We start from the raw sequence: 15,833 nt of genomic DNA on the forward strand, positions 1-15,833 counted from the left end.
AAGGCAGTAAAAGATGTGTTTATGCGTGAATATCACTGCTCTGCCTTTCAGCTCACCAACATGGAGCCTCGTTAGAATGCATGAGCAGGTTGCAATGCTCATTGATCTTATTGCTTGGCTTGGCAAGGTTACCTTGGTGATGCCATTCTGGCATATGATGTGCGAGTGCTGATGTATTTCAGGTGGCACGTAATGTCAATCCCTTTGCTGGGTTTGGGGATGTTTTCTTTTGTTTTCACATTTGAAATTGATTTGTTGTTTATACCATGGATCTGAAAGACATTTCTGACTTTGAGACTTTTTAATCATGTGTTATGATGCTTTTCAGCGTAATTTTATTATAATGCTTTGGTCCAATGAACTGAGCTCAATCAGACTCTCTAAGTGCAGGTGACACCACAAATTGTGACCTCAAGAATAGCTTTCAGCATTGTGTTTAGGTTCCTGGCTAATACATCCTTCTCGCAAATTTCACTCTACTCCAGGAAGTGATCGATTTTCAAGTGAATAGAAGTACGTGTAGGCGGGCTGTGTGAGTATGACTTACAATTGATCTGGCAATAGCAGTGTTTATTTTCAAACTGATCTTTGAAATAGATGGCTGGCTATGTACTGTATGCTGGATAAAAAATATTTAAGAAACATTTCAGGAAAAAACGTTATTTTGAAAAACAGTGCATTTCAACCTACGAGATTCATCACCTGGATAATCAAGAGAACCCACATAAGATACCTAAACAGACCAAGTACAATTTGTTAAATTGAAAAAGTACAAATAAATCAACCAATTATTATGTGGATTATCTATGAAGTCAGTCAGTCAGTCCGGTAAACAACCCTGTCTCGCCAACTTTCAGATCAACTCCCAGGACTGACTGAACACAGGATATCACATCATGATAAATGCTATACCACTGTAGCAATATATAATCACCAGTTGTAATACAGTATACTGTACAGCATTACAGTATACTGTATGCAATTACGATATATTGTAATCTAAAGGTGTGATACTGATACTATGTTTAACATGAAAGCATAACAAAACAACTCATCACAATCATTCTTGCAGTTTATAGAATTCCAGGTTGTCTTGAAATGGAATGAGCAGAAATTGGTAGCCTATTAGTTTGAGATGAGGCAATTATGAAACATTTAATCATTCAAAATATGTAATCTTGAGCAATGTTCACGACAGATTTTTGGCCACTTCTTTTTCCAAGTCCAAAGAATACAGTAGTTATTCACTTGCTCAATACAGACTCATTGCAGCAGACCTCATTCATGTTCTCTACCCTTGAATGATACCATACAATGCGTGTTTCCATTTTCTTCTGCTCTTTAAACCTATTCGGAGGGAAGCATATTTCATCTGAATCTACCCCCAGAAACATAATTATCTGCTCTCTTCCAACATGCCATATTAAATATTTAAACCATTTTGTTGACCGGGGTCCCCTAGGGGTCCATACTTGGCCTCCTATTTTTTCCCCCTCTACACCACAGCTCTTCACTGAAAAACGCTGATCTACAAGCTCTCGTTATGAGCTTGTAGATCGGCTGAATGATAATCTATTATGACATGCCCAGAATAGGGTGAGTAGGGCTCATGTGGAAACTCATACTGTAAATCTTTCAACTACTGCAGCTGTTCTTTGGTGACCATTTGTCTGACTTCATCATAATGGACTTTAAATTAAATTAGGCATCCTCCTCAGGAGGAGTGAATAGAAGAATTGTTGCCTTGGTGAAATGTATTTTATCTTTATTTCCACACACACACACACACACACACACACACACACACAGCTGTAGTCAATGATAAAAAGATTTTTTTATAATACTTTTATTATTTGTTCATTTTTGTGTAATACAGGTTTTATGGCAATTGTTGCTTGCTACTGCAAGGATAATAGCTGTACTGGAGATTGAGTTTGCATTTACTCCCGTTTCTCATTCGCTTACATTTAAAAAGTAAATAGTATAATTTACTTGGGCAGCAGCTTTAGTGTTTATGAGAGTGCCTGTGCTAAATATCAGAATCAGAATAAATCTTTATTGTCACATTACACGGTGGGTGAAATTCTTAATTGTGCAGGCCCATCATTGCAGTTAAAATGGGTGTGTCCTGCCATGCCTAAATTTAGCCACTAATACAATGGTACATTATACTAGTAATTGCCATCTTGGCAGCATGTCCCAGAATGCCGCAGCACGCTTGGTCTTCAACCAGCCAAAATGTTCACACATCTCCCCCCCATTGGCTCCCAGTTATTGCCCGCACAGAATACAAAACACAGATGTTGGCCTAAAAAGCAACCAAAGGAATGGCATCCCCATATCTTTAAAGCGTGATCCAACCCTACAACCTGTCCCGCTCACTCAGATCAGCTAACACAGGGAAGCTGTGGGAACCTTCCCTAAAACATCCGGGACAACGCTCCACACGTCCCAGACTCTTCTCCCTTCTGGCTCCCAAACTGTGGAACGAACTCCCCATTGCAGTTAGAACTACAGATTCACTCCCAATTTTCCCACGTAACCTGAAGACTCACCTCTTCAGACTCCACCTTAGCCCGGAGCACTTGCCGTAGCACTTGGCCTAGCCTCGATGACCCTGCAGGCTTATGGAAAGGTTAAAATGTAATTTAGATAGCATGTGGTCATTGTTGACCTGGCATCCTATAGTTTGTACAGATTATTATTTTTGATATTACACTGTTTAGACTGATCATAGGTTCTTGGTTAACCTATGATCCTGGATTACTATTTCTATGCATTTGAAGTATTACCTCATGTTTACCTTGCTTACTGTAATTCGCTCTGGATTAAGAGCATCTGATAAATGCCTAAATTGTAAACCATAGGACTCACAAATAGTATACACTGCATTGAACACTGTAATGTTAATCTCTACCTTACCTACTGAATGTCAGGGTGATGTCTATTTTTTTTATGTGTAACCAGATTAAATACCGTTTTAATCAAATCAAAATAATGAAGGATAATACAAAAAATGGCGTTCCTCACAATGGGTAATTTCATAACCATAATTGCAAAAGCAATTCATAATTGCTTACTGGCCACTGGCCAGCCTAACTTTGGTTAACATAATAAATATACATGATAGGATTTGGTGAGGTGTATTTCAACACAGCAGGCAGACAATAAGTAAGTTGGCCTCAGCTGCTGACTTATGAGTCCAGTAAATAAGCAGTGAGCTGCTGTTCCAACTTCAGAAACTCTTCATCGGGTAGAAGATACCTCTGAACGATAACCTTCACGTCCTTTTCAGTAACGTGATCGTAGTCCTGTTTGTTCTTAAATGGCAAATGTCCAGCCAGCTCACAAAGAGCAACGTTGAAGGCAGATTCCTCTTTGGCGCCGAAGCAGGATTGTCTGGGCCAGACAACAATGCGTACACCTGTCCTTGAACTGAAGCCCCTGTCATTCGGTCTGACACAGGGTTGGCACCCTCTGGTGAAAAAAAGGTTGTGTGCCGTATTGCTCTCCACCAGGTAGTCTGTGACTTGACAAATGGCCTTGGCTACTTTCTCCAGATCCCCTGCCTCTGTGTAAAACAAGAATCCTGCGGGGAAGTCTTTCAAGCTGTAAAACCCCCTTTCAGGGACCAGTGGCTTGAGTGGCATACGCTCTACCTGTAGCTCATAATCCAGATAGTATCCATGCAGATGTAAATGATTGACGGATGCGAACGCTCCAAGACTGTTGAATCCCACACGAAAGCCCGGATCGGAGCTCAGGAACACAGATTCGATGCCAGTCTGGATGGCGAAGGAGGTTAGGATCTGTGGAAAACAGTGTGAGGGTTCTGGAACCAAAAGACAATGTCCGAACTCCAGGGGGCTTACATTGACCAGCACAACCATCCTGAGGGGTTCTTCATCGTCATGTGAATCATGTCCATTCCTCTCAGGTTGTCTCATCATCTCGAACATGATCTCTTCTGGGTTGATCTTGTTGAAGTTGAAGCTCTTGTCGTTGAACTGCTGCTGGATGCTCAAGATCTCCTGGGGTTTTCTTCTCTCCGTGCCTCGCTGTATGTTCAGCTGGGCCACGTAGCCGTGCGGTCCAGGCAGAACTCGGGTTTTTAGATCACCCAGCTGGTACCTGAACAGTGTTGCCATATTTAATGAGAGAAATAAGCAACCAGGTCTAGGAAAACAAGCCCAAAAGAAGCTACAGGCCACACTTTAAACCTATATCATGCATCGGCTATTTGAAAATTGATGATCTACAAGCTCACAACGCGTCGCGATGAAAATGGCATTTTATTGCAAGTTTCAATAAAATGTGGAATATTTGGAATATTTTTTGAAACATTCTAAAAACACAAATGCTCCCTGGGCACAAAACTTTTTCATTACATTTTTTAAGAACCACTGGTTTAAATAATACAAAATATTATGAAGCAAGCCTAAATAAGCAACTACACTTTAGAAACAAGCCCAAAAAAACGCAACCACCAATATTTACAAGCAACTTTACTGAAAAATAAGCCCAAAGTCGCTTATACTATAAGCAGACATGGCAACACTGGTACCTGAACAGTCCTCGGCTCATCCTGTCCGTCCAACCGGCTTTTACAGTTCTGTCGAACTTGGATGTCATCACAGAACAGCTGGTGTCGCTGGTCCGACACAGACCACCGGTGACAAAATCCTCCTTACTGTATCGAAAATGTTGCTCCATATTTTCACCTGTTAACGTTTGTTTTCTGCTCGTCGATGGAGTTGCTCGGCGTCGTATCAACGTGAATCCCCAGTAGGACCAGTCGACGACCTGGTTCTATCTAGAAGCCAGCGTGGGGGGTCCCTGGCGGAGTGGGGGTCCAGCGTGGGTGCGTTGGACCGATAGAAGCTACTAGTTCGGAACTGCTTCGTAACTTTGCTTTGCTTCTAGTCGGACCGAAGACTAGGCTGCACATCCCCTTCGGTTTGATTTATTTCAAAATAAAAGCACGGGACGACGAGCATGACGACGAGCATGACGACATATATTTGATCCTGCAGAGCAACTTTGGTTCACAGCATTACACGACATATTTATTCATTTATCTATCTATCTATCTATCCATTGATTTATTTATAATATTGCCAATCAAACACATTATATGCAGGGCAAATGAGAATCCTCAATGACACTTGCTTTATTTGATTGTTGTTGTTGTAATGTTTAGCAGTTCATGTTTATGTACAAATACAATGAACCATAAGCCTGATGACAGATTGAACACATGTCACAACTGTACAGCCATTTAATTAACAAGCCTATATGTGAAGTAGCTAGGGTCCATTTCACAAAGCAGGATAATCAAATCGGCTGTATAACTTGAATTAAATATTATTAGCAATGATCATCAACACACACTAATAAATAATATTTGTAAACCAACATTCAAAGTTTTTGTATTTTACATATTTATGTCAATTTCACCGGGATGCATCTTTTTATCTGGGTAACAACCCTGCTTAATTAAATACAATTAACTTCTACAACTCCACAAATAGGCCTATCATATTAACTCATGCCTAAATCACACATTTTTATATTTCCTATAACACTACAAGCAATTAAATTGTACTGTAAATAGTTAGCTATTTCAGGAAAAGTAAAAAAAAATCTTTGTTTCTGACAGTCTAAATAACATAAATTAAAGAGTATGGGGGGCATTGACTTGAGGAGGGCCCCCTCCATGGCAATGGGAGGAGAAACAGAGATGCAAATTAATCAATTATAAAAAGAATTGCCTTTTGAACACCACAGCTGTCTGACTAAAATGAATAGATCTGAATCTTCAGCCTAGCTTGGGACCAACAGTAGCTGCAGTATCGTGTCCGAACAGATGTCATGTCACAAACAGATGCTGTTGGTGTAACTCTTTAACTACCATTGGACAGAGAGAAGGACGTCCTGTACGACTGAACTGCATGTATTCTGGACTTTACTAGACTAACTGTATTAAAGGGATACGTCAGGTTTTATGTTGGCTTGCTGTTCACAAAACCTCATGTGTCATTAGGAGGGTAGTATCTCTGGCTCTCATGACATCTGCTCCCCTGCCGATGCAGTCCAAGGCCCTTAATAGACCAGGATAGAACTTTTTCTTTTTTTCTTTTCACTCATCATAACATTTGTATTATTCATATCATTTATATTATTATAAAGACATTTAACATCAAAAGAATAGGATGTAATTTCCTCTCAAATAACATTACCCAAATACAAAATATTATCAATTAATTAAGTCAATTTAAGCCATTGAAGGGCTTTAAAAGCCATCCATTTAACAAAGGAAACAGTCAACATCTTATGGTTTGTTCACACCATAAGGACAGGGGGGCCACCTGTCACCCCCCAGCCCCCCCCCCCCCCCCCCCCACACACACACACACGCACGCACACGCACACACACACACACACACACACACACACACACACACACACACACACACACACACACACACACACACTGTGGGGACCCTAAATCGGTCGGGGTGGGGGGACCCCTCAGGAAAATCCCCTAAACCTCAATGGGAAAATAAAAGAAAGAAACCCCAGGAAGAATCATAAAAGAGGGTTTAATATTCAAGTTTTTAATTGAAGTCCAAAATAAATTATCCAACTCTAACATGTAGGCCTATATAACAGTAAGCTGAGTCACTTGCCTAACTTTGTGAGGGACAGCTACTAGCCAATCAGGCATCCTGGTTATTTTAGTCACCACACACATGCCTTCCTAGATAAAAACAGGCAGATGCCAGTCTGCCTTAGCTGTTATATCTAGCTGTGTATATCTGCCAACCAGAGTTGCTGCTCACCACAACAGACACATCTTGAAATCACATCGATATAGAAGCAAGGGCAGAAACATGGAACCAAATGAAGATAAAGTAAGTCACGTTTTATTTCTATGCATAATAACAGGTGACAGTAATATCGACTTAGACTTTACCAACTGGAGGGGAAAATAACAAGAGAAGACATAACATAATCAAGTTTGGATTCTTCTTTCCCCCAAAGAAGTGACTTGTTCAATAACTATGGCAACAGTTGGCAGTCTAGTTAGTCACGCTGTTCTAAGGTTATTTTGACCTCTTATGCTACCAATAGACTTCTCTTGGGTAGTATATAATGCCTTGATATTTGGTCTTCAAAATAAACTGGAATATTGTTGTGATATTTGTGAGTTTCCATTTTCACTACTAATTATGATCAACCTAAGCTTTACAACGACAAAGTAACTTAAGATCCTGCCCTCATACATTTCTGTATAGGCTACTACTTAATTCTCTATAGTTGACCATTTGTTATCATTCTTATTTTTGTAGACGGGAGCCAAAGCCGATGACAAAGATCTAAATATAACCGTGAAACAGGATAGTGAGGTAAAGCTCACCACTGAGGATTCCCAGTCATCATCCAAACTCTTTGTCAATGGTATGTCATACAGTGCACCCATCTTATCATCATGATAGCCTTATGGCATTATTATGTTATTACGAATCTGTTTTGTATTAGGAGACATTTTTAATTTTGAAACCATTATAAATATGATGAACATGCCATGTTGTTTTACCATACTGTATACATATAGTACTAGTTGTCATTGGGTTTTTTTGGTTTTTTTTTAAGACAAACAAACCTCTAGCTTGTTAATAGTAACATGTTTTGGTTTTGTTTGTTTTTGAAGAGTCAAATACAAATGATAAAATACTAAAAATTAACTGAATAAATATTTTGAGGAAGTATTCTGTGGATCAACACAACACAGCTCATATACAGCTTTGGCAGATATAGTATGAATCTATGATACTGTAAGTGATACTATAATGTATCTTTACATGATACTCACTAATTTATTTTATACAGTAAATTGATGTTTCTTTTTCACACCAGGCCAGCTTACCAATACTCCAGAGAAAGGAGAACAAAAACCGGAGAACCAAGCTGTCACAAATAAGGAAAAAGCCATTAAGCCAAAGCTTGAGATAACTTTTAGCACTCTCACCGTCAAAGGTGGTGCAGAACTTAAAGTAGACATTCCTGTGATTGGACACCCAGCGCCAAAGGTTGAATGGAAAAAAGATGGCCAAGCAATTAAAGAGACATCAAGGATGGATGTTTCAAAAACAGCATCGTCAACAGTCCTTCGTATAAAAAATGCAAGCAGAGAACATTCTGGCCAATACTCTATCACAGCAACCAACAGTAGTGGAACGATTACAGGGGAGATTACTGTCGTTACTCTTGAAAAGCCTGGCCCTCCCACTGGGCCAGTGAGGATTGATGAAGTCAGCTCTGACTTTGTCACTATCTCTTGGGAGCCACCTGAATACACAGGAGGCTGCCAGCTAGACAACTACATAGTAGAGAAACGTGACACTACATCCACAACGTGGCAGACAGTGTCAGCAACAACAGTAAGAACCACAATCAAAGTCACCAAGCTGAAGACAGGCACGGAGTACCAGTTCAGGGTTTTTGCCGAAAACAGGCATGGAAAGAGCACCTCGATCAACTCTCCCAACGTCACTGCACAGTATCCCTTCAGTGAGCCTGCAGCTCCTGGCACCCCCTTTGTGTCCACAGTAACAAAGTACAACATGATAGTTGAATGGGCACCTCCTGCCAAAGATGGAGGCAGTCCCGTCATTGGCTACCACTTTGAACGCAAAGAGAAGAACAGCATTCTGTGGACCAAGCTGAACAAGCTCGTCATACCTGACACACGCTTCAAAACAGCTGGACTAGAGGAAGGTATCGAATATGAATTCAGAGTCTTTGCTGAGAATATTGCTGGGCTTAGTAAGGCTAGCAAGATATCGGAGTGCTATGTGGCTAGAGACCCATGTGATTCACCAGGTGCACCTGAAGCTATTGTCATCACCAGGGAGCAGGTCACACTACAGTGGTCTAAACCTCATTATGATGGCGGAAGCACAATCACAGGCTATGTTGTTGAGAAGAAGGAGCTGCCCGATGGCAGATGGATGAAGGCAAGCTTCACCAGCGTTATTGAAACTCAGTTCACAGTCACAGAATTGACTGGAGGTCAGAGTTATGAGTTTAGGGTAACTGCCAAAAATGGAGCTGGTGTTTGGAGTGCACCCTCGAAGAGTTTAACTATTATGGCTCAAGACGTAATTGAAGCACCAACAGCATCCATAGATCCTAAATTCAAGAGTACTGCTGTTATGCAAGCTGGTGAGACATTCACTATTCATGCAGATTACTTTGGCAAGCCTCTCCCAGAGGTGAGGTGGTTGAAGGATGGAAAGGAAATTGACAAAGGTACACCCAGAATGGAGGTCAAAACCACCCTCACCCATACAACTCTTATCATCAAAGAGTGTGCTCGAGTTGACGGGGGAAACTTTGTCTTGAGCCTAAGTAACATTGGTGGAAATACCACTCACCCAGTTAATATGAAGGTCTTGGATAGACCCGGTCCTCCGGATGGACATCTGAAGGTAAAAGTGATCAGCGCAGAGAAGTGCCAACTTTATTGGAACCCCCCTTTGAATGATGGCGGTGCCAGTGTTAGCCACTACATTATTGAGAAAAGGGAGACCAGCCGCGTCTCCTGGACAGCAGTTGAACCTGAAATCCAAGCAGCCTCTTACAAAGTGACAAAACTGGTGCCAGGCAAAGAATATATATTCAGAATTACTGCAGTGAATAAATTTGGTGCTGGCGAGCCCCTGGAGTCAGATCCATTTATTGCACAAAACCCCTTTTCAATACCCAGTGCACCGTCAACTCCTCAAGCAAGCGCTGTAACCGGAGACTCTATAGTACTGACATGGGAAAGGCCAGACAGTGATGGAGGCTCAGAGATTGATGGCTACATCTTGGAGAAGCGAGACAAAGATGGTGTCAGGTGGACTAAATGCAACAAGAGAAGACTAAATGACCTACGTTTCCGATGCACGGGTCTCGCTGAGGGACATTATTATGAGTTTAGAGTGTCTGCAGAGAATGCTGGCGGTGTTGGGCCACCGAGTGAGCCAAGTGAGTACATTAAAGCCTGTGAAGCCACCTACCCACCAGGCCTTCCAACCAACCCCAAAGTGACAGACCACTCCAGTAGTACAGTGTCCTTAGCCTGGTCTAAGCCCATCTATGACGGCGGAGCAACCGTCACTGGATTCGCAGTGGAAATGAAAGAAGAATCAGAAGATGAGTGGACCACATGCACTCCACTCACTGGGGTAGAGAACACAAATTACACCGTGAGAGGACTAAGACAGAATGCAGAGTACAACTTTCGCATTTGTGCCATGAACACTACAGGGCTCGGAGAGCCTGTGGATGTACCCGGGCCTGTAATTGTAGCCGAGAAGCTGGAGGCACCTGAGATTGAGTTAGATGCTGATATGAGGAAGATGGTGAATGTCCGAGCCTGCTCCACACTGCGTCTCTTTGTCAACATCAGAGGGAGCCCCGAACCTGAGGTCAAATGGTCAAAGGCGGATGGCACTCTCAGTGGGCGTGCACAAATTGAAGTAACTGGCACCTACACTGTGTTACTGATTGAAAATGTCAATAGACTTGACACCGGCAAGTACGTGTTGACTCTTGAGAACCGCAGTGGCACCAAATCAGCGTTTATCAGTGTCAAAATATTGGACTCCCCCAGTGCACCAACTAAGCTTGAGGTGAAGGATGTAAAGAGAGACTCTGTATCCATCTCCTGGGAACCACCTCTCATTGACGGGGGAGCAAAGATCTCACATTACATTGTAGAGAAGAGAGAAGATGCCAGAATGGCTTTCACAAGTGTCTGTGGCAACTGTGTGAGAAACTCATACAAGATCGACAATCTCCAGGAAGGATCCTTCTACCATTTCCGTGTGCTGGCTGCGAACGAGTTTGGCGTGGGACTTCCAGTGGAGACAACTGAGGCTGTCAAGGTGTCTCAAGCTCCTCTGCCTCCTGGCAAACTTATAGTGGGTGATATGACTTACAACAGTGTGAACCTCTCATGGGAGAAGTCTGACCATGATGGAGGAAGCAAAATCACATGCTATGTTGTAGAGATGCAGTCCAAGAGAGATGACAAGTGGATAGTATGCACTGAGATTAAAGCTCTTGAGACAACTATTACTGGGTTAACAACAGGAGAGGAGTATTTATTTAGAGTGTCTGCTGTTAATGACAAAGGAAAGAGTGAACCAAAGGCCCTGCCCATGCCTGTTATTGTAAAGGACGTTGCCTTTGAGCCCTTCATTACTTTGCAATCCAACACATACGATGTGAAGGCAGGGAATGATTTAAAGATTGATGTTCCATTCAAGGGCATACCACAGCCTGAGGTAACCTGGAGAAAGGATGGCAACATGCTAAAGGAGACAAGCAGGGTAAATGTGCTCACATCTGACGCATCATCTCAGATTGTTATCAAAGATGCCGCCAGGATGGATGTTGGAGTGTATGAAATAACTTTGACCAACTCAGTGGGAACCAAATCAGCCGAGATCTTTGTTAACATTCTTGAAAGACCTGGACCGCCAAGTGATATTATTGTGGATGAAGTGAGTGCTGACTTTGTCTCTCTGTCATGGCAACCCCCAGTCTATAATGGTGGGTGTCAAATAAACAACTACATTGTAGAGAAGAGAGACACAACCACCACAACCTGGCAGACTGTATCCGCAACAATTGCCAGAACCTCAATCAAAATCTCACGTCTGACACAGGGCATTGAATATCAGTTCCGTATTGCAGCGGAGAATCGCTACGGCAAGAGCCACTTCGTTGACACTGAACCAGTTGTGGCCCAGTATCCATTCAAGACTCCAGGTCCTCCAACCAACCTCCATGTTGCCCATGCTTCCAAGTCCATCATGGTGGTTGCTTGGAACAAGCCAGACAGTGATGGTGGCAGCCCTCTCATTGGTTATCACATTGAATGCAAAGATCAAAGCAGTATATTATGGACAAAGTTAAACAGAGTCCTGGTGTCAGAGACTCAATTCAAGGTAGCGAGCATTGAAGAGGGTCTAATCTATGAGTTTCGTGTCTGTGCTGAGAACATAGCCGGCGTCGGGCCCTGCAGTAAGGCTTCTGAGCCTGTGGCTGCTAGAGATCAGTGTGATCCTCCATGCAACTTAACAGTCTCTAATATAACTAATTCCACTGTTTCTCTCTCCTGGGACAAACCAGAATATGATGGCGGAGCCAAAATCACCAGTTACATTGTTGAGCATAAAGAGCTCCCAGATGGCTGCTGGCTTAAGTGCAACTTCAACAATTTATTGGAGACCTCGTTGGAAGTTACAGACCTTACAGAAGATGCACAATATGACTTTCGTGTTATTGCTAAGAATGCAGCTGACCTCTTTAGTGCACCCTCTGAGGGTACTGGAGCTGTCACAGTGAAGCATGATGTGGAACCACCTACTATTGGCCTGGAGGACAAATTCAGACAGGTGGTGGTTTTCAAAGCAGGAGACCTCTTCAGAATAGATGCTGATATCTCAGGCCGTCCCCTCCCTAAGGTGTCCTGGTCTAAGAATGGTAGAAATATTGATACCAAGGGAAGACTTGAGATAACCTCCACAAAGACACACACCTCTTTACTCATCAAAGACACCATTAGGAAAGACTCTGGACAGTATGTTCTGACCGCACAGAGCGTAGGTGGCACCAGAACCAAGACAATCAACTGCAAGGTGCTGGACAGGCCTGGCCCGCCCGCTGGACCTTTGGAAGTGTCTGGACTTTCAGCAGAGAAATGCATACTGAACTGGGGCCCCCCTCCAGAATCGGGTGGTGCTGAGATCTTGTACTACATCATCGAGAAGTGCGAGACCAGCCGTGTAGCCTGGACTTTGGTATACGGTGACATGATGGCGACAACATGCAAAATCACCAAGCTTATCAAAGGAAATGAATACCTATTTAGGGTGAGGGCAGTGAACAAGTATGGTGAAGGTGAGACCTTGGAAAGTGAGCCTGTCAAGGCAGTGGATCCCTATACCGTCCCATCTGCACCCACAGAGGTGGAGGTCACTAGTGCGTCCAGTGAATCGATGACAATCTGCTGGAATAGACCTGCCTCCGATGGCGGAAGCAGCATCACTGGTTACGTCATTGAGAAGAGGGAGAAGCAGGGCCTGCGCTGGGTCAGAGTCAATAAGAAACCTGTGTATGACCTGAGAGTCAAAGCCTCCTGCCTGCGTGAGGAAAGTGAGTATGAATTTAGAGTCTTTGCAGAAAATGCGGCAGGCCTTAGTGATGCCAGCGATCCAAGTCCACTCACCTTGGCAGAGGATCCCAAGTTTCTACCTTGCCCTCCAGCAAAGCCCACCATAGTTGACTCCTCCAGATCCTCCATCACCTTGTCATGGAACAAGCCGCTGTTTGATGGTGGCGCTGTTGTGTCTTGTTACAGAGTTGAATACAGGAAAACGACAGATGAAGATTGGAGTGTTGGCGTTCTGAACACAGAAATCACAGAGGCCACAGTAGCTGGACTCACACCAGGGGAAGAATATGTGTTTGTCGTCAGATCCATTAACAAGATTGGTGTGAGTGAGCCCAGCCTGGAGTCAGATCCTCAAATATCCATGGAAAGAGAGGAAGAGCCCGAGTTTGACATTAGCAATGAGATGAGAAAAACACAGCTTGTAAAGGATGGAAGCACTTTCACTTTGAACGTGCCATTCAAGGGCAAGCCTGTTCCTAGTGTGACATGGGACAAGGCAGATGTAGAGCTGAGAGTCAGGGGGCTCATCAACACCACCAGCTCTGCCACTTCCTTGACAGTCGATGGGGCAACAAGAGATGACTCTGGCAAATACACAGTGACACTCCAGAATGCAGTTGGAAAAGCTAGCCTGACCCTGAGCGTGAGGGTGTTGGACTCTCCTGGTCCACCAACTCGAGTCACAGTCAAAGACGCGACCACCACCTCAATCACTGTTACCTGGGACACCCCGGTGAATGAGGGAGGAGCTCCAGTAAACAACTACCTTGTGGACATGCGGGAGATCAGCCTAAGGGGATGGACAAGAGTCACTGACACCTGCCACCGTCTGTCCTATAAGGTGGCTGACCTGGAGGAGGGAGGAATCTACTTCTTCAGAGTCACGGGTGAAAATGAGTATGGCATCGGTGTTCCAGCTGAGACCAAAGAGGGAGTCAGGACAGGTACTGTATATATTCTCTTGAAAGAATAAAGATGCTTAATAATTTTGCTGTTTACCCGCAGTGCATGTGAAATCATTAATCTGCTCAATCAGCTGTTGCTGTCTACAATTTCACTTTCATTCTTACCTTAACACACAAATTAAAAGGGGTACAGGGGAAATGGTTATAAACGTTAGACTGTCAACTTAGCAATCTCCACACAGTCCTGTGATTGCATTTCCCCCACTAAGCCTTCCCCAACTATCTGCTAATTACCCTGAGCAGCTTATTCCATCTCTTTCCCACTCCTCAAATCAGCCATAACAGCAGCCACATCAGATCAGTCAGGTAACCCAGGTACCCACAAACCTGTGATATTGTAATGACATAGCGACATATTTACATCTCCACATCATCATCAAACTAGAACATTCTAACTGGAAGGAAACAAAGCATATTCCAAATAAGGTGTACTATTTGATTTTATTATCCGACTTCATGGAGAATGTGACTGATTTATTGAATTGTTTGTTTGAATTTCAGAAAAAGCAAGCTGGGAGTAGTAAATGGGCTTCCTCAGCTAAGGCCGTACAAATCACCACCATCTGTTCCTGCGATTCTCAATATTTTGTCATTTGTATAAAGATGTCTTGAGTACTGTTAGAAAAAGGCCCTATAACTACAGTATTTTGTGATTATATTCTCTTAGTATATAGTCAAACACTATTTAAATGCTTGAATGAAGATAGCATCATTGTATGGTATATCAAAAATGGGCTAGAATGTTTTTTATAATATTTGTAGTAATTGATGATGGATTTTGATTTAGAAAGAAAAAAGTATATTGGTTAAAATATTCTGTTTATTATGCCATTTGCAAACACATAGATGGTAGACCACAATAAAAGAAAATAAGATGTTGAAAAATCTGCTGTTATAATTTTACAGTAGGCAAAATGTGTTTTTGCAAACAGGGTACCACATTTACACCAACCTCTGAAACACCATTAGTTATAATAAGCCAAGTAATTTTTTAATAAAATAAAATAAGCCCAAACAGTAAAAGATGCCATGTAATGATTGAATCTCATCACTCATTTCAAACATTAATGAGACATTTTGGGCCCCGGGAGACGCTGTCCACTGATGGGATCATAGACAGTAAAAAGTAGGATGGGATGGATGGATCCTGTACTGTCTGTAGACTGTGCTACGAGGTGCGCTGCAGTGGTGTAAAGTATGTACTCAACAAGTACTGTAGGCCTACTCTCAAGTACATTTTTTGGTATTCTTTTACTTTACTTGAGTATTTCCAATTTATAATACTTTTACTTCTACTCATCTCAGAAGCAAATATTGTACTTTTTATTCCACTACAAGCTTTTGACAACTTTAGTTACTCGTTACTTTATAGATGTTGATTATTATTACAAAACATACATTAACCACTTCAGCCCTATATATATATTTCGGCCGTTTGAAAATAGCAGATCTACAAGCTCACACTGTGTCTTAGCTTGTAGATCTGCTATTTTCAAAAGATGTGTATACATTTTATACATAAAACTTGTGCGATGGGTACTTTCTATTTTTGGCACTTTAAGTACATTTTGATACCAATACTTTTGTACTTTTACTCAAGTACATTTTGATTACCGTACTTTTACTTGAAACAG

The 15,833-nt window shown here is 42.3% G+C and overlaps 2 protein-coding genes across 2 annotated transcripts; one reads left to right on the plus strand and one right to left on the minus strand.

Annotated features, from left to right (window-relative positions):
- Positions 1 to 1,889: 1,889 nt before the first annotated feature.
- gdpgp1 (GDP-D-glucose phosphorylase 1) lies at positions 1,890 to 4,835 on the minus strand. Its single transcript, XM_084059781.1, has 2 exons — positions 4,565 to 4,835; positions 1,890 to 4,131 (listed from the first exon to the last, which is right to left on the minus strand). Exons 1-2 carry the CDS (start codon positions 4,711 to 4,713, stop codon positions 3,195 to 3,197), a joined length of 1,086 nt encoding a protein of 361 aa, XP_083915907.1. The 5' UTR covers positions 4,714 to 4,835; the 3' UTR covers positions 1,890 to 3,194.
- Positions 4,836 to 6,789: 1,954 nt separating this feature from the next.
- LOC311048088 (titin-like) lies at positions 6,790 to 15,176 on the plus strand. Its single transcript, XM_084061124.1, has 4 exons — positions 6,790 to 6,914; positions 7,353 to 7,461; positions 7,921 to 14,178; positions 14,701 to 15,176. The coding sequence occupies exons 1-4, from the start codon at positions 6,894 to 6,896 to the stop codon at positions 14,718 to 14,720; spliced, it is 6,408 nt and encodes a 2,135-aa protein (XP_083917250.1). The 5' UTR covers positions 6,790 to 6,893; the 3' UTR covers positions 14,721 to 15,176.
- The last annotated feature ends 657 nt before the right edge of the window (positions 15,177 to 15,833 follow it).

Source organism: Gymnoscopelus microlampas (genome assembly GCF_963454915.1).
Source record: "Gymnoscopelus microlampas genome assembly, chromosome: 6".
In the NCBI taxonomy this organism is placed as follows: Eukaryota; Metazoa; Chordata; class Actinopteri; order Myctophiformes; family Myctophidae; genus Gymnoscopelus; species Gymnoscopelus microlampas.